This window comes from Pogona vitticeps, chromosome 1 (assembly GCF_051106095.1).
Source record: "Pogona vitticeps strain Pit_001003342236 chromosome 1, PviZW2.1, whole genome shotgun sequence".
NCBI classification, from domain to species: Eukaryota; Metazoa; Chordata; class Lepidosauria; order Squamata; family Agamidae; genus Pogona; species Pogona vitticeps.
The window spans coordinates 201,425,602-201,446,829 of record NC_135783.1 but is presented as its reverse complement, the minus strand read 5'-3'; the positions used below and the strand labels follow the sequence as shown (position 1 = coordinate 201,446,829).

General features: G+C 45.5%; 1 protein-coding gene and 1 long non-coding RNA gene across 4 annotated transcripts in view; one reads left to right on the top strand and one right to left on the bottom strand.

Moving 5' to 3' along the window:
- The window catches only part of SP3 (Sp3 transcription factor), a 36,864-nt gene extending 29,431 nt beyond the window's left edge, over positions 1-7,433 (bottom strand). Inside the window, exons 1-3 of one of the 2 annotated variants that reach the window (XM_072980202.2) lie at positions 6,969-7,433; positions 6,351-6,478; positions 5,978-6,127 (exon numbers count right to left, since the gene is read on the bottom strand). In XM_072980202.2, the coding sequence (XP_072836303.1) occupies positions 5,978-6,127; positions 6,351-6,478; positions 6,969-6,975 (285 nt within the window). In that variant the 5' untranslated portion in view covers positions 6,976-7,433. Of the gene's footprint in view, positions 1-5,977; positions 6,128-6,350; positions 6,645-6,968 lie in introns of those variants that run through there. The other variant, XM_072980197.2, reaches the window with a different exon arrangement.
- Positions 5,949-17,250, top strand: LOC110088587 (uncharacterized). 2 transcript variants are annotated; one of them, XR_012081139.2, is made up of 2 exons: positions 5,949-6,089; positions 16,902-17,250. It is a non-coding gene; the product is annotated as an uncharacterized LOC110088587 (long non-coding RNA). The 2 variants fall into 2 exon arrangements; XR_002302102.3 differs by lacking the exon at positions 5,949-6,089 and adding an exon at positions 6,767-6,960.
- Positions 17,251-21,228: the final 3,978 nt, after the last annotated feature.

Here is a 21,228-nt window from a genome sequence, read left to right as displayed (position 1 = left end):
CGCCCATTCCTGTCCATTTTAGTTCACTGACGCCCAGGATGTCGCTGTTTATTCTTGCCATCTCCTGTATGACCACCTCCAGCTTCCCAAGGTTCACAGATCTTACATTCCAGGTTCCTATGCAGTATTTTTCTTCGCAGCATTGGACTTTCCTTTCACTTCCAGGCACGTCCACAGCTGAGCGTCCTTTTGGCTTTGGCCCAACCACTTCATTAGCTCTGGAGCTACTTGTCCTTGTCCTCCATACAGTGGTTATAAACATGTAAGTGGTGTTGCTTCCTTCCTTGAACAATAAATGTGTCCTACTTCAAAATATCTAGAGTTTATTCTGCTTTTGTCACTACTAGAAGACCTTTTATACTTCTCTCCTAAGAACACCCAAAAGTACATTTAAAACAAACTGAATGTGTTAACACTTCCATTCTACAATTCTCTGCACTATGTAGATACTCTTCAGAATGTTGGAATCTGCTCATTTGGGTGAAATTTTCACCATCCTATGACCTAGACCAAGGGTCTCCCAAGTACGGGTATGTGTGCATGTGGGTGGGCAGAAGTAAATGTCTGCAGGCATGCGCAGGAACGTGTTCCTTCAGCCCTCAAAATATGGAAAATATATTATGTGGCCCTCACTGTGAAAAGTTTGGAGACCCCTGACCTAGCCAATGCAGATTAATTTTAAAGGTTTCTATTTCTAAGAGTGTTTGTATACAGGATGAATGTGTTAAGGACCCTGTATTCAAACACATGTTAAATATCAATGTTCTAGTCTCACAAACTTCATCATCATATCTGTGTTGACCTGATACTAACAGCTACCTTTGTTTTCACTCAGGACCAAAGCTATGTATTCACAGTTTTGGTCCTACATACAAGTCTACCCATATTTTGTCACTGGGCTTGTACCCCAAACTAAGCAATTTCTGGACTTCATGATTTGCTTGGAACAGTTTTCCACCATTAAATCTGAACTAGGCAAATTATGCTTTATGTAAACAGTTTGCTTCTAAACCAGAACCAGAAGCCTAGTAAGCACACTGCTTAAACTGCAGCCAAACTTGTGTTCACAACCTGAGTTCAAACCTGACAACTTCAAATAGCCAGCGCAAGGATGACTCAGTCTTCCATCCTTCCAAGGCTGGTAAAATGAATACCCAGCTTGCTAGGGGACAAAGTGCTCCTTCCCTAATTATGTTGTAAACCACCCAGAGAGTGCTCCAAGCACTATGGAGAGGTATGCAAGTCAAAACAATAAACAAAACTGGAATGCTAATCATAAGGTGGTACCTATTATTTGCAGTACTCAACTGTCACGGGAAGCTTTAATCATTGTTCAACAGGGACTGAGTCAAAGAACTAGAGTGTCATATGTTTACAGTCTCCACATGGTTGTAGCATCTCAGATAGGCATTAGTCTGAAATGCGATGAGCAACATTACCTCCAATTTAAGAGGTAATGCATACTGCATTATCTAAACAAGTAGAACATCCCATTTAACAAAAGAACTGCTTCATTTTTCTACAGTGTCACAGACCATAAATAATCTGTTTAGAAATCCTGGCCAGCACAGCTAGTAATGAAGATCTCTTGGAGTTTTGGTCCACAAACACCTGGGAACCAAAGGTTGGGAACCACTGGTTTAGAGCAATGAACATTCCAATGGATCGTACAGTGGCAAAAATCCTATTGCAAAGCTATGCCTGTGGAAGGCAAATGGCCTAACTCACAGTGGCTTCTTGCTGCTGATTAACAAGTCTTTTGAATTTTCTGATACATGCTAGTCTGACGAGTTAATATGCATCCAGAAACCCAACCAGGGACTTATTGTCAGTGAGAAACTGCTGTAAGTTACACTGTCTGCTGTCCCCAAGCAAAACTACAGGACAGGATTTTTACCACCATAACACAATTAATATACAAATATAAATTTATTTATTTAATTAATTTATACGCCACCCACGTTACCCAAAGGTCTCTATTATTATCAAATTTTAAATGTATGAAGGTGAGACAGTAAAGGTATGGCTGTACTAGCAGCAGGGAGGCAAGCTAATGTGGCATGCTTGGGAATGGATGGGCTTAATTAGAACGATCTAATCAAGCCCAACCAACATGGAAATAGCTTCTGCCAATATTGTGAAGTGGCTTTATGAGTGAGCCACATCAGCATATTGGCAAATTAATAACTTTCCCTGCTTGGCAAAAGGCATGGAGGGTGGAGGAAAAAACTGACTGCATAAAGACCAGTGGTGGCAAACCTTTTTGGGCTTGTGTGCCCAAACTATTGGGGGGGACGGGACACAGTGGGCAGAGTGCCGCAGCAGCAGCGGAACCGGAAGTAGCAGTGGAAGCGGGAATCCCAGCACAGAGGTGCCTCAAGACCCCACTCCGGATCCGCTGCCAGCACCAGCTGCTCCAGATCTGCCCGCCGAAGCGCCAGCACTGCAGCTGCAGCCGCCTTCTCAGGTCTGGCTGTGCGGGGGGGGAGCGATCTGGCGACTTATGGCTCATGTGCCGGCAGAAAGGGCTCCACATGCCAGCTGTGGCATGCGTGCCATAGGTTCGCCATCGCTGATATAGACTATTGCTGATGTACTGCACCAGTTATCTAGACAAAGTATTTTTTCCTTTGCTTTTCCTTAAAGGGTTGCTCAAGAAACTGCTTGCAGCTGAAGCCACTGATGCGATCTGATGGCTGTTGTAGGTTTTTCCGGCTGGCTGGCCGTGTTCTTGAGGTTTTTCTTCCTAACATTTCAGTCTCTGTGGCCGGCATCTTCAGAGGACAGGAGTCAGAACTCTTTATGTGCTCTGGTGCAGTTTGTGGGATAGTTGAGTATTTATAGCTGTGGGATCAGCTTTTTGTCCTTTTCAGGAGATTGGGTGGTTATGGTGACCAGTGTGTTTTTTGTTGTGGGTGTATTGTTGTGATAAGGAGGATTTTCCTTTTCTTTCTTTCTTTCTCTCTCTCTCTCTCTCTCTCTCTCTCTCTCTCTGTGTGTGTGTAAGTAGTTAGTTTGCTAATATTCTGAGGTGGCTTGCTTATTAGGCCACATCATATTAGCAAACTGAAAAGCAAAGGCTTGCTTTGGATTGGTTCCAGCAATCATATGGACTGGAACCAATCCAAAACAGAGCAATCACATCCCTACTAAAAAAGTAAAAGTCCCTTGACAAGGACAGGTAGGAGCACTTTGGGGCAGGCTGGTGCACTGTAGCAAATATGTCATCTATTCACCCTCTTTAAGAGTGCATCAGCCCTCTCTGCAGCTCTCCAGACAAAAAGCTAAACAACCTGTATAGCCAGCCTGTATTTTCATTTAGGAGACTTGGAATTTAGGGTCCACCTATCACAGATATAACAATTTATTTTAATAATATCTCAGAGTGTTGGAGGAAGAGTTTAGCCTGGAAGACCTGATTCAACTGCATTTTTTTAATTGTGTGCTTAGGCACCAACTGTGATTTCCTTCTTATTTGCAAGAGAATCTATTGGAACTAAAGGGTCATGTTAAAAAAGGTCATATTTTGGTTTCTACTTTACTAGTACTTTCAGACATACTTATCAAATTATATAAGTGTTTATATATTTATTTATATATATACATGGTACCATTATAGAGGGGAAAAACATATCTAGCAATCTGAACAAAAAAAGTCATGTATGAATCACAAAGTATGCTGCTTTCCTCAACCACATTCCCTCCAGACATCTTCAGTTACGACACCCATCTGCCCCACCCAGCAGGGCCTATAATGATGACTTGCACTCTAAACTATCCAAGGGCAGCAGTGAGAAAGATGAATGTATGTGTTACATTCTGAATCAACTTCAAGTACACGTAGCCAGGGTACAGAACTGATAAACATGGTAGCACATAAATATAGCATCCATCTATTTATACCATCCATCTCAACACCATTCTCTATATAAATACTTGCAGAGAATCATAGGATCAATTTTAGGGGGAAACCCCTCCTCTATTTTCTTTGGGCCTGTCTCGCAAACCTACTTCTTGCTTTCCTACCCCCAACACCTCTTCCATAGCACTTTCTTGATTACCTTTTTCCATTCTATAAATACAAACATTTAATAGTAGCTGAGAATCCATTTAGATGTTTTTTAAATAAACGTAAGATGGAGAATTACAGCCATGTCAAAATGTTGTTCTAGGCTCTCTGAGAAGCTGAGACCACATTGCTGCATTATTTTTCCTTTGCGTCACATTTGGAAGGCCACGTCTGAGCAACTTAAAAATTGGCTTTATGCCAGTCTCTGACACTGACTGGGGCTGAGGACTAGTGATTAAACCTGAATAGCATCTCAGTATCCTGGTGTGTTATAAAGATAATAAGTACATTTTTGCTAGGATAGCCTATATAATCATCAATTCATTGACATGTTTTTTCAATTCCACTGAAGTATATATAGTCTGCTCAAGAGAGTACTGAATTAAATTAAGCAAAAAACAAAAACAAAACATAAGTGATAATCCTGTTCAAGTGTTCACAAGTTTTCAAAGATGGCATTGGTGATCCAGTACATTTGTAAAAGTCTGACATGTAATGGATAATGAATGCTGAACTAGAATTCAGGAGCCCTAGGTCCAAATTCCCACTCGGTTATGGAAACTCGGTGTTTTTTTTTACAAAAGTAAACAAACCTTGCACATCTCACATTATCTTGAAACCGCCATTAGGGTGGCCAAATGTCAGAAGCAACTTAACACAACAGCATGCATATGTACTGAAATACCCCACTAACTGTAACAGGGCTCATGCACAACTATTAAGAGCAATTCAGCCCAGAGTCACTGAAGAGACAGACTATGGTCCTGTCTCTATGCACACAATTTTTCTTATGCTCCATCACAAGTTGATTTTGCACAAAATCTAGGTAGAATTTAAAGCTAATAAGATCAGGGGAGCAATCAGGAATCTACACAAAACAGGAAGGCTTGATTTCAGCCTCAGCTGTCCTGTGTGGTTCTCCTATCTTTCCTCAGGACCCAGCTCCTTCAACACAATAAGAAATTCTCCTGCTTTGGAACTTTCTCATTGAACTGGTTAAATAGGGGAATCTTTTCTGCTCACCTACTTTACATTTCACTTCTACCCCACCTTTTTATCTCCAGTGTAGCTAGAAACCACCACCTCAAGGCTATGCCCACAACAGACTGCCCCCCCCACACACAACCCAAGGGACAAAACTAGGCAAGTTCTCCCTCCCTGCCCTAACGATGGGCAGGCAGCCGAGGGGAAACGGCGCCCAGAGACAGGGTGCACAACCGCCCCGCCTGCTCGCTTCCTTCCGCCCGGGAGCATCGGCGGTTTTTATTTGCTTTGCTTCCCCCCCCCTCCTCCAACAGCCATTTTACCCTTAAAGTGTCTCCTCTCTTGCCAGCCCAGCCGTCATTTTGTGTTTGGGGGGGGGGGGTAGGAGAGAAAAGCCCTGACAGCTGACTTTCAAAAAAGGTCGGCGGGCTGGAAGGCGGGGTGTGTGTGTGTGGGAGTCACACAAACACACACTCACGGGGATTGTTCCTATTTCAAGACCTCCCTATGGCGTGGCGGGGGGGGGGGGAGAGAGGAAGAGCTTCCCGCCTCTTTTCCCCTCTCGGTTGTCTCCCCCACCCACCCCCAACCTAACCGGCCCCTATTAGAAGAGCAGGGCGAGGCGGAAGGCGAGAGGGAGGTGGGAGTCCCTCAGCAGCCTCCTCCTCCGCCTCCTCCGGCCCCCCAACCAACCCCCCCCTCCCCGGGGCCCCCATTCGCCGCCGGGGCGCCCGTCTCCTGCCGAGGCGTGAGGGGCGCCTGGGGACCCCTCTCTTGGGCAGGTCGGCCTCCCGATCGTCCCTCCCCCGGGCGGGCGGGCAGTGCGATGCGGTGTCTCCCCGTCCCTCCCCCCAGGCGGGCGGGCGATCGGCGCGGTCTCTCCCCCCGGCAGGCCGTGCGAGGCGCGGCGGGGCGGGCACTCACCGCTCCGGCAGGCGAAGAAGCCGCGTCGCCCTCGCCGTCGTCGTGGTGGTGGTGGCCGTCCTCCTCGTCCTCCTCCTCGTCCTCGGGAGACGGAGGCCCGATCTTGCTGCAGGTAGCCGCCAAGAGGGCCAGCGGTGACGGCTGGGTGTCCTACGCGACCGCCGGGCCGCAGGGAAGGAAAGGAAGGAAGGCGGGCGGGCGGTTAGCGTCGGGCCCTGAGCCGCCTCGCCGGGACCCCCCCCCTCCGAGTCCCTCCTTCCCTCCCTCCCTCCCTCCGCCGACAAGTCTCCGGGGCTCGGGCGGTGGGGGAGGCGCCCTGCCAGGCTTCCCGGCGTGGGGGGGGTGAGGGGGGTTGGCGGCGGCCTGCGCTTACCTGCGGGGTGCCGGCCTCGTCCGAGGCGGCGGCCGAGGCGCCGTTTCCGTGCTGCAGATACTCGCCGCCGCCGCTGCTGTCCACCTCCAAGGCAGCCATTTCCTCTTGTTTCACGGGCTTCTCGGGAGCTGCGGGCATAACCGAGGGAGGGGGGGAGGTAGGGAGGCAAGGAAAGGGTGTGTGTGTGTAGGGGGGTAATTGGTGACGGTGGTTGAGTTGGGTGGCGTGTGGGGGGGGAAGGGGAGGGGAGGAAAGAGAGTCACTGACGGGAGCGCTCGCCCCCTCCCTTTCCCCCCTCACCCCCGGCGCTCCCTCCCGCGCGCAGAGGCGCCCTCCTCCTCCTCCCCCCCTCCTCCTCTTCCTCCTCCCTTTCCTCCTCCTCCTCCTCCCTCCGCGCTGTTGCCGCCACGGCGTTTGCTGCCCCTGCCCCTCTTCGTCTTCTCCCTCCTCCCCCTGGCGCTGCTGCTCCTCCTGCTGCCGCCGCTCCGTCAGCCAGTGCCGCTTCAGCCACACGCGCAGGCAGGCACGGCACGTCCGCCCGCCCGACCCCACCGCCGAGCGACCCACCCGGGAGAAAGGGAATAGGAAGCAGCGCTGGCGGCCGCGGCCCGTACGTACCGGTCATAGTGGCGAGTGTGTGTGTGTGAGAGAGAGAGAGAAAGAGCGGGAGCGAGCGAGCGGGCAGGCAGGCGGCAGCGGGAGCAGCCTCTGCCTACTTGGCAGGGCGCGCAAGCGAGGGAGGGGGGAGGAAGGAAGGAAGGAAGCAAGCGAAGCGCTGGCTGGCTGGCTGTCTCTCTCTCTCTCTCTCTCTCCCGCGCAGGCCCCGCTCGCCGCTGCCGCCACTAGGGCTCGGCAGCCGCCGCCGTCGCCGGGGGCATGCTTAGGGCTGACGCGACGGTGGTAGTGGTGGTGATGATGGTGGTGATGGAGGCGGCGGCCTTGAGCCCACTCCGGGGTTTTCCCCTGTTTTGATTGACGGTGCGAGGAAGCCGAAAGGTGGGGCTTGTGCGGCAGGGCAAAGAAGAGGCCCGGCCGACACTACTACTACCACCACCACCACCACTACCGCTGCCTGGCCCGCCAGCCCGGAAGTCCCACCTCCCGGTCGCGTCCCCGGCCGCTCATTGGCCGCGCGGCTCCCTCGCGCGTCTTGTCACTGGCTTGCTTCGCGTGCCGCTCAGCGCGGGTGGGCTCGCCCCCCCGGGCGCTCCCTGACGAGGTGGCTTCCTGTTTGCCAGGGTTTGTGTGAGAGACAATGAGCAGGGCCTGTTCGGAGAGGTCCGGGCCGTGAGGGAAAGCCAGGCCTTCGCTGTCCAACTAGAGGGCCGTCGGTGGCTGAGCAGGGCCCCGTTTGGCTCTGGGGGAAATGCGTTGTTACGGTGGCGGGCCGGCCTTTTTTCCCCTCTCTCCATCCCGAAATTTGTTTTGTTTAAACATTGAGGCTGGTCCTCTGCCCGCCGCCCCGCGTCGTATTTTTCCCTCAGGGAAAGCCAAAGATGCGTCTTGTTTCTCTTCTGTTTTGGCGCGGAAACGGGCCGAATGGGCGCCTCATCTCCGCGAGAGACCGAAGCCTCTCCGCGGGGTTTGAAATCTCCCTCGTTCCGGCTGTCACTCAGGAGACTGCGGCCGCGACTCCCCGGAGAGGGAGGAGAAGGGGGCGGTTTCGTGTGGCTCACCAAACAAAACACAAAACAAAACACGGGGAAAGGACGGAACTCCAAAACAGGCCAAAAGCCCCATAAAGTTTACGTGTCAGTCAGATCGCACGTTGCAGGCCCAGCTGGGCTCCGTCAACGGGCTCGCCCTTCAGGCCCAGGCATCGTGTTTTAACATTCAGCCAATGAAAAGGGGTGGTTTTCTCCCCTTTTTTCCCATGGGCTGAAAGACTTCTTTCCGAACTTGTTCCCTTTGGGATGTGACCTGATTTCTAGAACCAGTTTCGCTTGAAGAAACATAAAGTTGTACTTTCATCCTAAATGTTTGATTCTCCTGCTCAGTAAATGATGTTTAAGATCTTTCAAATGTTGCTGAGGTGACATGGTTGTGAAGTTTCGTGGAGTCGGTACCTGGATGCTGTTTTTAAAAATATAGTTTACTGTAAGCCTGAAGGAAGCAATCATTATTGAGGAGAAACTAATAAAGTCAGAACACACACTTCACATCCCATAAGTGTCAAATCTGCAGTTGATATTAACTTTTTTAAACTATTCTCCAGGGAAGTGACCTCTTACTGAGATCAGTGGAGAAATGCCCATTGGTCATAAGAGATCAGGACCTGACCCTTAAGTACTTGTGGAATTTGAATTGGTATCATGCATCCCTTGTCAAAAGTGGACATGCGAGGAAATGGAGGATTTTTCCCTGCATATCTGAAAATGGATTATTTATTTATTTATTCGATTTATATCCCGCCTATCTAGTCGGTTAGTGCATAACAACTCAAACTGAAATACTGTATATTCATTAGTCTTTAAGGTGAAACATGTTTGGTTTGTTCAGTTTTGTTTTGTGCATGTTACACATGCTAAAACAGATTCAACACTGCTCCTTTTTGACTGTAGGTCAGAATGCCACACAAAAAAGTAGAGAGAAAATGGTCATAAAATATGAAATCTTTTCTATTAGGAGTATCAAGGAAATACTTGTTAGAATTGGTTTGTTACAGTCTAAGACCAGGGTGGTTTCTACCTTTCCAAGTATAAGTATTTGTAGCCAACCAAAAAATTATCTTTGATGATATCATCCATTTTGTACCAGCAAACTGCTGTGCAGCTGTAAAACTAATCAAAGGCACAGGCATTATACTTTTGGGAAAGAAAATGGCCTTCAGTAACCAGGGCTTATTTATTTATTTTATTTTGTTTATATACTGCCCCATTAGTGCAATTGCACTATTCTGCGTGGCTCGCAATATAAGAAGCAGTGGAAGATAGAGATCATAGTTATTTAGTCATCTGTGAGATATCCTTTATAATATAGTTCAATTTTTAAGAACATGTATTTTATGCCTCAAAACTATCATGAAATCATATATACAAATAATTAGGAGGTTGTTGTATCATTTGACATGTTATTATGTTAACATGACAATGCCTTAATAGTGGGGAAAATTAATTATTGGTTCATTAAACATTGTGGGCAACTCATGAAACTCGATGCTTGGCAGCATACCATTTTAACTCCTGTGAAAGGGAAGTATGTACAATATATAGCTTCAGATGCTGAATGTGGTAACCATTCAAACAGCACTGTTCTGTGCATGTGCTCCTGATTCATGTAACTGCATTAAGTCTGCTTCCATATTTGCACCATTCTCAGTAGTTTGGTACATTATATTTAGTTGTGTAATTTGACATGACCTCACAGTCTGACATTACTCCAGTGGTGGGGCAATCTCCAAACATATCCGCTGTAATCTTTTCTTTGGTTGTAGTAGTTACTTTAGGGATCAAGCAGGAATGGCTTGCTAGTTCAGAAGGATTCTGGGTAGGAATATTAAATGAACTATTTTTCAGCTCATTTATAGGTCCCCGCACAAGTTGGAAAATAGCATAGTCAGTATTATCTGGAAGAGACATTACCTTATTGTTAAACAATCTATCATCATAGTAATGTTTGTCATGATGGTTGTTGGTAAGTGAGGTTTCACTAAACAAAAGACTTAATTTTGTTATTTCAAGTTGAAAGTACTTAATAGTATAACAAATACAAATAATTAGGAGGTTGTTGTACCATTTGTCATGTTATTATGTTAACATGACAATACCTTAATAGTGGGAGAAATTAATCCCAGAAGTACAAGCTGGATTTCAAAGGGGAAGAGGAACTAGAGACCAAATTGCTAACATGCACTGGATTATGGAAAAAGCCAGAGAGTTCCAAAAAAAGTCAACTTCTGCTTCATTGAATACACAAAAGCCTTTGACATTGTGGACCACAGCAAACTATGGCAAGTCCTTACAGAAATGGGAGTGCCTGACCACCTTATGTATCTCCTGAGAAATCTGTATGTGGGACAGGAAGCAACAGTTAGAACTGGACATGGAACAACTGATTGTTTCAAAATTGGGAAAGGAGTACGACAAGGCTGTATATTGTCCCCCTGCTTATTTAACTTATTATTCAGAATACGACATGCAAAAGGCTGGACTGGAGGAATCCCAAAGCGGAGTTAAGATTCCCAGAAGAAATATCAACAACCTCTGATGCAGATGATACCACTCTGATGGCAGAAAGTGAGGAGGAATTAAAGAACCCTGTAATGAGGGTGAAAGAGGAGAGCGCAAAAAATGGTCTGAAACTCAACATCAAAAAAACTAAGATCATGGACACTGGTCCCATCATCTCCTGGCAAATAGAAGGGGAAGATACGGAGGCAGTGACAAATTTTACTATCTTTGGCTCCCTGATCGCTGCAGATGGTGACAGCAGCCACAAAATTAAAAGACACCTGCTTCTTGGGAGGAAGGCCAAGACAAACCTCGACAGCATATTAAAAAGCAGAGACATCACCTTGCCAACAAAAGTCTGCATAGTCCAAGCTATGGTTTTTCTATTAGTGATGTATGGAAGTGAGAGCTGGACCATAAAGACGGCTGACCACCGAAGAATCGGTGCTTTTGGATTGTGGTGCTGGTGGAGGCTCTTCCGAGTCTCCTGGACTGCAAGGAGAACAAATTATCCATTCTGAAGGAAATCAACCCTGAGTGCTCACTGGAAGAACAGATCCTGAAGCTGAGGCTCCAGTACTTTGGCCATCTCATGAGAAGAGAAGACTCCCTGGAAAAGACCCTGATGTTGGGAAAGAGTGAAGGCAAGAGGAGAAGGGGATGACAGAGGACGGGATGGCTGGACAGTGTCATGGAAGGTACCAACATGAATTTGACCCAACTCCGGGAGGCAGTGGAAGACAGGAGGGCCTGGTGTGCTCTGGTCCATGGGGTCATGAAGAATCGGAGACGACTTGACGACTAAAGAAAACAAAACTCCATTGTAAAATGTACAATGTTAGCTGTCATTGAGAGAAATTTCACCTAGGTCTAATGACGTTCCTTCTTTTATTTTATTTTATTTTAGTAAGTTCAACCAGGTGTTGTCTCAAGTTCATGAAATTGACCCAACTCCGGGAGACAGTGGAAGACGGGAGGGCCTGGCGTGCTCTGGTCCATGGGGTCACAAAGAGTCGGACACGACTTAATGACTAAACAACAATAGTATAACAAAACAATCATGCATTTTTTGGTGAAAGGTTCATAATTGACACAAAAGTAGGTTAAAATATTCCATGCAAATTAGGTATTGCACCATCAACAATTTGCTTCCTGATGGCCCTGACAACCATCTTAAAAAAAGACTGTGTGTAGCTACTGTTTTAGTTGCAATATTTTTATAAAACTGTATAGATTTTTAACAAAAAATACAGCAACACATGTTAAATGGGTGTAAGATAAACTTACTTAGCCTAGAATTTGCGTAATTTAACTAAGATGTTACTGAATACCTTAATGTTTCAAAACTTAAGTAGGTTGATAGACAGGCAGGCAGATATTGATTTGTTCTAGATAGTGATAATACAGTGCTGATGATAGCAATATAAACTGGCTCAGACTGGCTCTCCAGAACTATCAGCCTCCTCCCAGTCTACAACACAGACGAACACGAACCAGTGTGTTGTCTGCTACAGAATAAGAAAGAAATTAAAAGTCCAGCTTGGTCTAAAAGGAGTTATGTCGTGTGCGGGTACTGATCACCATTTTGATGCTCTGCCTCTTGTGTGCACGACTCTGCCCCTGCGTGCACATGCAACTCCACGCCCGTACGCCCCCATGTGCTAGGTTCTGTTGTGAGTAGAACCTATTGTTGAATGGCGGGGGAAGACAGCTGCACGGAGTCGTGTGTATGCACATGCACTCAGCTTAGCAGGAACCTTGGAACTGACATTTGGGAGGTGGAATTTAGTGAACATTGAGAACTATCCAGAGTGCTGGAATTAGAACTGCTAGGAGAAGGGCATGGTATTGAGGAGGTTATGGTTGCCAACAATACCAGTTGCCATCAAACATGCAAGCATAGGTACAACAAAATGAACAGGGAAAGGACAGGAAAAAGAACATTAGTGGGAAATTACAGTAGCTGACAACCTCAGATATGCAGATGATACCACTCTGATGGCAGAAAGTGAGGAGAAATTAACCTCTTAATGAGGGTGAAAGAGAGCACAAAAATGGTCTGACGCTCAACATCAAAAAAACTAATATGGCCACTAGTCCCATCACCTCCTGGCAAATAGAAGGGGAAGATATGGAGGCAGTAACAGATTTTACTTTCTTGGGCTCCATGATCACTGCAGATGGTGACAGCAGCCACAAAATTAAAAGATACCTGCTTCTTGGGAGGAAAACGATGACAAACCTAGACAGCATCTTAAAAAGCAGAGACATCACCTTGCCGATAAAGGTCCGCATAGTCAAAGCTATGGTTTTTCCAGTAGTGATGTATGGAAGTGAGAGCTGGACCATAAAGAAGGCTGACCACCGAAGAATCGGTGCTTTTGGATTGTGGTGATGGTGGAGGCTCTTGAGAGTCCCCTGGACTGCAATGGATAACCTATTCATTCTGAAGGAACTGAGCTCCAATACTTTGGCCATCTCATGAGAAGAGAAGACTCCCTGGAAAAGACCCTGATGTTGGGAAAGTGAAGGCAAGAGGAGAAGGGGACGACAGAGGAAGAGATGGTTGGACAGTGTCATCAAAGCTACCAAGATGAATTTGACCCAACTCCGGGAGGCAGTGGAAGACAGGAGGGCCTAGCGTGCGCTGGTCCATCGGGTTACGAAGAGTCAGACACGACTTAACAACTAAACAACAATAACTGTAGCTGATATGCATCTGTTTAATAAAAGTAAGGTAAAGGTAAATGTTCCCCTTGACAATTTTTGTCCAGTCGTGTTCAACTCAAGGGGGCAGTGCTCATCCCCGTTTCCAAGCCATAGAGCCAGCGTTTTGTCCGAAGACAATCTTCCGTGGTCACATGGCCAGTGCGACTCAGACACGGAACGCTGTTACCTTCCCACCGAAGTGGTTCCTCTTGATCTACTCGCGTTTACATGCTTTCGAACCGCTAGGTTGGCGGGAGCTGGAACAAGCGACGGGAGCTCACTCTGTCGCGTGGATTCGATCTTACGACTGCTTGGTCTTTTGACCCTGCAGCACAGGCTTCTGTGTGCCTCAGGTCAAATACCAGTAGTGGAACAACTGTCGAAGATCTTAGCACTGGGGGTCCCCACAGAGCAACATAGATAAATGAATATAGGCTTGTGTAGTACAGTGGTGCCCCACTTGGCGATGTTAATCCATTCCGTTAAAATCACTGTTAAGCAATATCGTCGTCAAGCGAAAGAAAAAAACCCATTGAAATGCATTGAAAACTGGTTCAATGTGTTCCAGTGGGCGAAATACCTCATCGTAAAGCGAAGATCCTCCATAGGGGAAGCCATTTTCGATCGCTTCTTCTGGAAATAGGTCCGGAAAACAGTGGCCGGCCATATTGAAAACCCAATGATCAGGTGATTTGGTGGTCGGGAAGCGAAAAATCAGTTCCCGAAGCAGGGAACCGATCGTCGGGAAGTGGATTTTCCCCATTGAAACATTGTTTTGCGATCACAGTAGCGACTGCAAAAACCTCATCGTGAAGCGATTTCATCATCTACCGGGGTAATCGTCAAGCAGAGCAGCACTGTACTTCTTGAGTATGTAGACAAACACATGGTTCCATTCCATCTGTCAGTGTGATGAGTAGCGAGTGCAAAAACCTCATCGTGAAGCGATTTCGTCATCTACCGGGGTAATCATCAAGCAGGGCACCACTGTACTTCTTGAGTATGTAGACAAACACATGGTTCCATTCCATCTGTCAGTGTGATGTACTGAGTACAAGGTGTTGTATGGATTTATTACTGTGTAAAGGAAGTGAAATTTGAACCTGAGAAGTCAGCTGCGCAAAGAGAGGGGGGTGGTGGTCTACAGTAGTTGCATTTGGACTGAACAGTTCTTGTCTCTGTGTAGCTGTGCATGTAGCATGTGTACCTGTACACAGCAAGATTATGAAATTCACTGAGTTTATAGGATATGGTTTTAAATCACAGCTCTGCAGCTTTGGAAGATAGAATTCATGTGGTGAATACTCTCAGAACAGGGGATATGGCTATCCTGTTTCATCCACCCCAACAATAGCAGCAGTATGAAGGAATTCTACTGAGAATTCCTTTATTATTATTATTATTAGTAGTAGTAGTGGTAGTGGTAGTGGTAGTAGTAGTAGTATTTATTTATTTATTTATTTATTTATTTATTTAATTATTTAATTTGTATCCCGCCTATCTGGTCAATCAAGGACCACTCTAGGCAGCTAACAGTCTTAAAAAATAGTACAGTAAACATGTAAATAACCATTCTAAACCATACAACGCTACATTATGATGGGAAAACACAAAGCATAGCACAGTAAGGGAGAAAGAAAGAGGTCATGAGTTATGTGATGGGAAGGCCTGCCGAAACATCAAAGTTTTTAATTGCTTCTGGAAGGTAGCCAGCGAGGGAGCCCCGCGAGTCTCAGGAGTTAAGTTGTTCCAGAGGCGGGGAGCCACCGCTGAGAAGGCCCGATTTCTTGTATTTCTTTGTATTTTTGGTAGGTCTGTTTTTCCCTGTAACTTTCTCTCTGTCTAGTTTAAAATGTATTTCTTCTAATAAGCCATCTGTGATACTCTCATTGAAGATGGGATACTGGCAATATTAGCAAGACTAGGATTTATTCAGTAACCCAACTGGTGCAGATAACATTTAATCTTTAAAGGATCCTTTAAATCAATTACCCCCTTTCGGGGTAGAAACGTACATGGAGGCAGATGCTGGAGCTGAAACAGGAATTTTGTTTTCACAACTCTGAGGAATAACAATTCCTGTTTCTCTATTTACAACCACATTTCACAACAAGTTTATTTTGTTAAGTACAAAATTTTGTTAAGTACATTGAACCAGTTTCTTGGGAGAAACTGGTTCAATGTATGTGTTGGAGTAGATTGAAAAAAGAATTTGCAATGAAAAGGGATGGTCCTCCTACCCTGTTTCCCTGAAAATAAGGCCTAACCTGAAAATAAGCCCTAGTATGATTTTTCAGGATGCTTGTAATATAAGTTCTACCCCCAAAATAAGCCCTAGGTAAGTGAAACCCCGCCCTCAACCATTGTGCAGCAACTAGAAGATGACATGACTGTATTTAAATAAATGTGGGTTGTTGTACATGAAAAACTTAAAATATCCCCTGAAAAAATTAATATAAGACCTTGTCTTATTTTCGGGGAAACACGGTATCTCTGGAGTGGGACAGATTTGGGATGTAATTGCATCTGAAGCTTTGAACATTTCTTATGAAAAAGACTGAGTGAGCCAACAGTAGAATAAACCCAACATGCATAAGATGAATTACACTTTGCTAAAGAAAGTAAAGCATGTACTGTAAATAACTGTGTTGCAGAACAGTTTTTTTCCACACACCTGTAGCTATACTGTTGGTAGAATTTAATTTGGCGGAACGCCTACTCCCACCAAGGTCTACCCGTATCACCCGTGCGAGTGAGGAGGTGAGGCTGAGGAGCCTGACGCCGAGAGAGGCTTGGAAGGAAAAAAACTAGAAACTGGGCCTTCTCGGTGGTGGCTCCTCGCCTCTGGAACAATCTCCAGAGATTCGTACGGCCCCTTCGCTGGGTATCTTCTAAAGCCAACTGAAAACATGGATGTTTGTACAGGCCTTCCCTCCTGTTAATCCTTGATTACCTCTTCCTTCCTTCTTTTCTTTTGCCATCTTGAACAATCTATTAATTTATTAGCGGATGTTATCATTTTTGTGTATATTTGTATGTTTTTATTTATGCATCTGGAAACCGCCTAGAGTGGTCGCAAGACCAGATAGGCAGGGTATAAATAAAATAAATAAAATAACAACTTGTACAATACAAAGGATGTGAAAATTTGGTGCCTAAATTGCAGAATGAATTGTATTCCACATATGGTGGAAGTTGAACAGAGAAATGTAGCTCATCTGCCCTCCCGTCTCCTTGTTCTATATTAGTCATTAAAAATGAACTGTTGGATTGGTGTCATGATCCAAGAAGTTTGCATTTTCACAAAAGATACACAGTTGCTTCCACAGCACTAAATATGCAGTTCTGTTATCTAGGAAGCCTCTGAAGCAAGATGTGCATAACACTGGCTGAAATCCCATTGCACAACTTAATTCTGTGTAAGGCTGATGATATCATCAACTACAGATTTTTTGGAAATTAAAAGTTTCAAATTCCCTCCTAAAGGTTTCAAGGCTCCTTTGGGATCCCATTTTTAAAGGGAATATTGTTGGGGGATGCAGGGTAGGGGGAGTCTAATTTCCTAAAATCACCAGTGATGGTAAAATCATCTCACTGGTGATGATTTCAGAAATTAAAATTCCTCCAATATGACATTCTAACGTGCTTCTTCCATCTCCATTCCGTCCTACAGGTAATCACCTTTTAAATATTTGGCTGTATATCCCTAAAGCAGGAGTGGGCCAAACACCAGAAGGATGTAAAAAGCCAAAGTAACAAAGCTGACTTTTTTTTCTGCAAAGGTGTGCTTCCAGGCATTTGGTAAGAACAAGAAAGAGACAATGAATTCTGTGTGACACCTCTCCATTATTTGTGTGTGCTGTTGATGCATGTGATGTTAATATGATTTTTTTAAATATTCATTTTTAATGTTCTGTAACAGGAATCACCAGGCATCACAGCAATGAAATTAAATTGCTGTCTTTGAACCAACTACATTTTTAAGTGTTATGAATGAATAAATATTTACCATCTTAAATCCATTGTGAGTGTTATGCCTTCTTTTCTTTGTTCTCTCTACCTCTTCCCCCAAGTTTAGGCACTTACAGATCAGAGAAGTAGACTAATTTTGATCCCATTTTCCAACAGTTAAAATTGGAATAAGCAACGGCATATGATGTTGATATTAGCCATTTAGTTAGACAAGTGCTTTCCCCAGTTTAACAAATACTATGAAATGTAAACATACAGTGGTGCCTCACTAGACAGTTACCCCGCATGACAGTTTTTTCGCTAGACATTGACTTTTTGCAATCCCTACAGCGATTTACAAAACAGTGATTCCTATGGGGGAATTTTGCTGGACAGTGTTTGGTCCCTGCTTCGCAAACCAATTCTCGCTAGACAACAATTTTGACAGCTCCCTCCGCGCTCGCAAAATGGGTGTTTTCGGGACCTAAGCTTCGCAAGACAGCTATTTAAACAGCTGATTGGCGGTTTGCAAAGCGGCTTTCCTATGGTCGATCTTCGCTAGACAACGACGATTCTTCCCCATTGGAATGCCTTAAACAGGTTACAGTGCATTCCTACAGGGAAATGCTTTTCGCTAGACAATGATTTCGCTAAACAATGATTTCAGTGGAACGGATTATCATCGTTTAGCAAGGCACCACTTTATTAGGATTTGTAGACATTAAACTTGGTATTAGGAATCACCTTTTTAAAAAAAAACTAAGTGGTTGTTCTGATACATGTAACATCATAATGTGTGGGGCAACCAAAGTAACAAACCAAAACATCAAATTGAAAAATCCTTCTGGAGGAGGGGCTGCATTACTGTAATTGCTGTACTTTCGCTTTAAAAGTAGATATAATATTTAAGTTCTGCAATTAAGCTCACTGTTAAAATCTTTCATTAAACAGGGTCAGACCACACAATGGACAGTTATTTGGAGCCGTGATGGTGATTTGCAAGATACCAGCTAGTGACGCATCATCATGTAGCCAACTTGCAAACATTCTTGGGCTTTGATTTCCCACAGCCCATGGCTTGTAGTATCTGTCCATAAAGCCTCAAAAGTTCCAACCCCCACTCCTTGGGCTGGTTCATAATTTGTTTTGTGAACCACTTGGGGATTATGTTTTCCTAAATCAAAATGAAACACCAAACTTTTCCAAGATTGGTGTTTTGTTTGCTTCTGGAAAACAGAATCCCTCACCCGCCCCCTTCCCACTACTGCTGTCAACCTGGTCTACCGGCCATTGCCATCACTGCTGCCATCTCCACCATCATCTCAGCCTCCCTGGGTTGCCCGGAGAAGCTGGGTTGCTGCCTCTGTGCGTGTGTCTGCTGGTCAGTTGATCAGGCAGGCATATGTGCAGAAACAGTGACCTGGCTCCTCCAGCTGGCTTCTCCACTGCCACCATCATCTCTCCAGGCCAGCCGGGAAGGCTGAGGTAACAGCAGTGGTGGTGGTGTGGGGAGGCAAAGACGGACGTGAGCCACTGCAGATTGATTCATTTCCTTGTGATTAGCCACAGGCCATCACAAACTGCCTTTTTGGTGGTTCGTGTCCATTTCTCTAGGACAAAAAAATCTTGTGATACCTAGTGTGCCATCCATCTATTTTGTTGCTGTTTTTTAGAATCACCGTAACTGGTAACATTTAAGGTATACGTTGGTAATTATTTCCAAAACTGCAATTTAAGAGGTTAAATAGTGACCATGGGCCAATCCTAATCTCAGCCTGACCTTCATGAGATTGTTGTAAGGATAAAGTGGCAGGGTGACAGTCATCCAGCACATCAAAGGTGGGATCTGATTCTAACAAATAAATACATCGATATTAATTTGATGTGATGGGGAACTAACATTTTAGATGGTTAAATGACATATTTAGTATTACAAAAATCTACTAGATGTGAAAAGTGGTCACCATTATTAGCACAATTTGAGGGGGTCGCCTGTGGTGCCCCTGGCAGTCTGTTTTTGCCCTCATGGAAAGCCCATTGGAGTTTGAGGCTGCTGGGCCTTAGACCAGTGCTGCAGCTAGTCAGGCAACCCAGGAAAAAGAGGAAGAAAAGAGTGGTGATAACACCTGGGAGGGGAAGTGGGAAGGGGAATTGGTTTTTTCTGCTGGCTGCTGGGGATGATAAAGCTGAGGGAAGCAGGTTCAGGAAGAGGGAGCAGGGCCAGATGTAGCTGAGGTGGAAGAGGAATGTGCTCGGGTCCCTGACCAGGTCTCCCACCTGCTGCCACCATGCCCAAGCAGAAGACCATAATGCAGAAGACCACTGCCACCTCTGGGGCAGCTGATCTGGAAGAGGCACTGAAGATGCCAGCATGAATGCCAACAGACATGTCAGCAGCAGCTGCAAGAGGGGGGAAATAAATCCTCAGGAGTAGCAACAGCTCATCTCTACATACTTGTGGGGTGTGAGCTGGCTGGGGCAGCCTCTGGGATTCCTAGTGGCTCTCTGCAGTTCCTGTATGTATCTGCCCCAATGGAGGCAACTGGTGGACCTGAGGACAGGACTATCAGGGGGGCTGAAACTCAGTACCCCAGTGGAAGACGGGCAGGGAGGGGGTTGATGCTATTATAGCCAGAGGTGTACCATTCCTAGGAATTAATAAAAGCAAAGTTAGTCCAACCTTCCTGCCTGGCGCCCACAAATATCTCGACGGTTTACCCATCACCCTGGCATTTGGGTGGAGATTGCTGGCTCATAGAGGGAGCCAGCAATTTATAAACAACCCACACTGAGCTATGTATTTGAGGGCCTCTAATACTGGAAGAGCAAATCACATTTTGAAAAGCATCTATACAGTAACAATCCAAGTAGCTCATTTAATTCTGCTCTGAAGAAGCACTGAGAACAGTTCTCCAGTTACATTGAAACCCTGTTGAGATTAGATGTTGAGAAAAAGTTAATATTTCTTGGGTACCAGGGTCCGAACTGTTCCGGAATGGAGGTGCTGTCTCTAAGAAACCAAGTTGACCTTTTAGGAGTATTGTGGGCCCATCAATGTCACTAGAAGCACATGTACATTCTCTGGCAATGCATCCAATGCCATTGGATAGATCAACCACAATCCTACCTCCATGGTGATAGGCTGCCTTCAAGTGATTCATACCTTTGTAATTAACAACAAAGTGTCATCAGGTCAACTTATAGCAATCCTGCCAGGGTTTTCTAGGTATAAAGCAGAAGTCTCCAAACCTTTCAGTATGAGGGCCGCATCATGTATTTTACACATCTTCGAGGACCAAAGGAGGACCCAAGCGATCACCCACCCCAGCTGTCTTTGCAAAAACAGCAAGGGTAGGGGATTGCTTGAGTCCTCTTCTCTTCCTATGCCCAGGCCGGATAAAAAGGCAAGGCAGGCTGGATGTGGCCCTCGGGCTGTACTTTGGAGACCCCTAGTATAAAGTCATTAGAAGCTGTTGACCAATTCCGTTTTCAGGTGGTGATCAGACTGTGCAACCTATTCAAGGCCACACAGTTCACATGTTGAAGGAAAAAAGTCAATATATCCATACTCCTTGGAAGTAACTTTCAGCCCTAAATACTGTTGCCAGCTTGACATAAAGCCATAAATATGGGTATATAAGTCCTACAAAATTATAACAGTTTGATTTCTCTGTAACTGCCATGACTTCATTCTACAGAATCCTGGGAATTGTAATCTGGCATGGTACATAAGTGTGTTAAAGTGCGGTAGTTCAGGGAAATGCTCTAGAGCAGTGGTTCCCAACCTTGGGGTAACCCAGGCGTTCTTGGACTGCAGCTCCCAGAAACCTTCACACCTAGCTGTGCTGACCAGAATTTCTGGGAGTTGCAGTCCAAGAGTAATTCCCAGGATTCCATGGGATAGAGCCATGACTATTAGAAGTGGGATTAAACTGCTTTAACTCTTGAATGTAGGCATGCTTCTGGCAACAGCATGCTTTGAACATAAACACAATGAGATTCTCCTGAAGGAGCAGGCTGGAGGCTGAATAGAACGTTCATGTTTTATC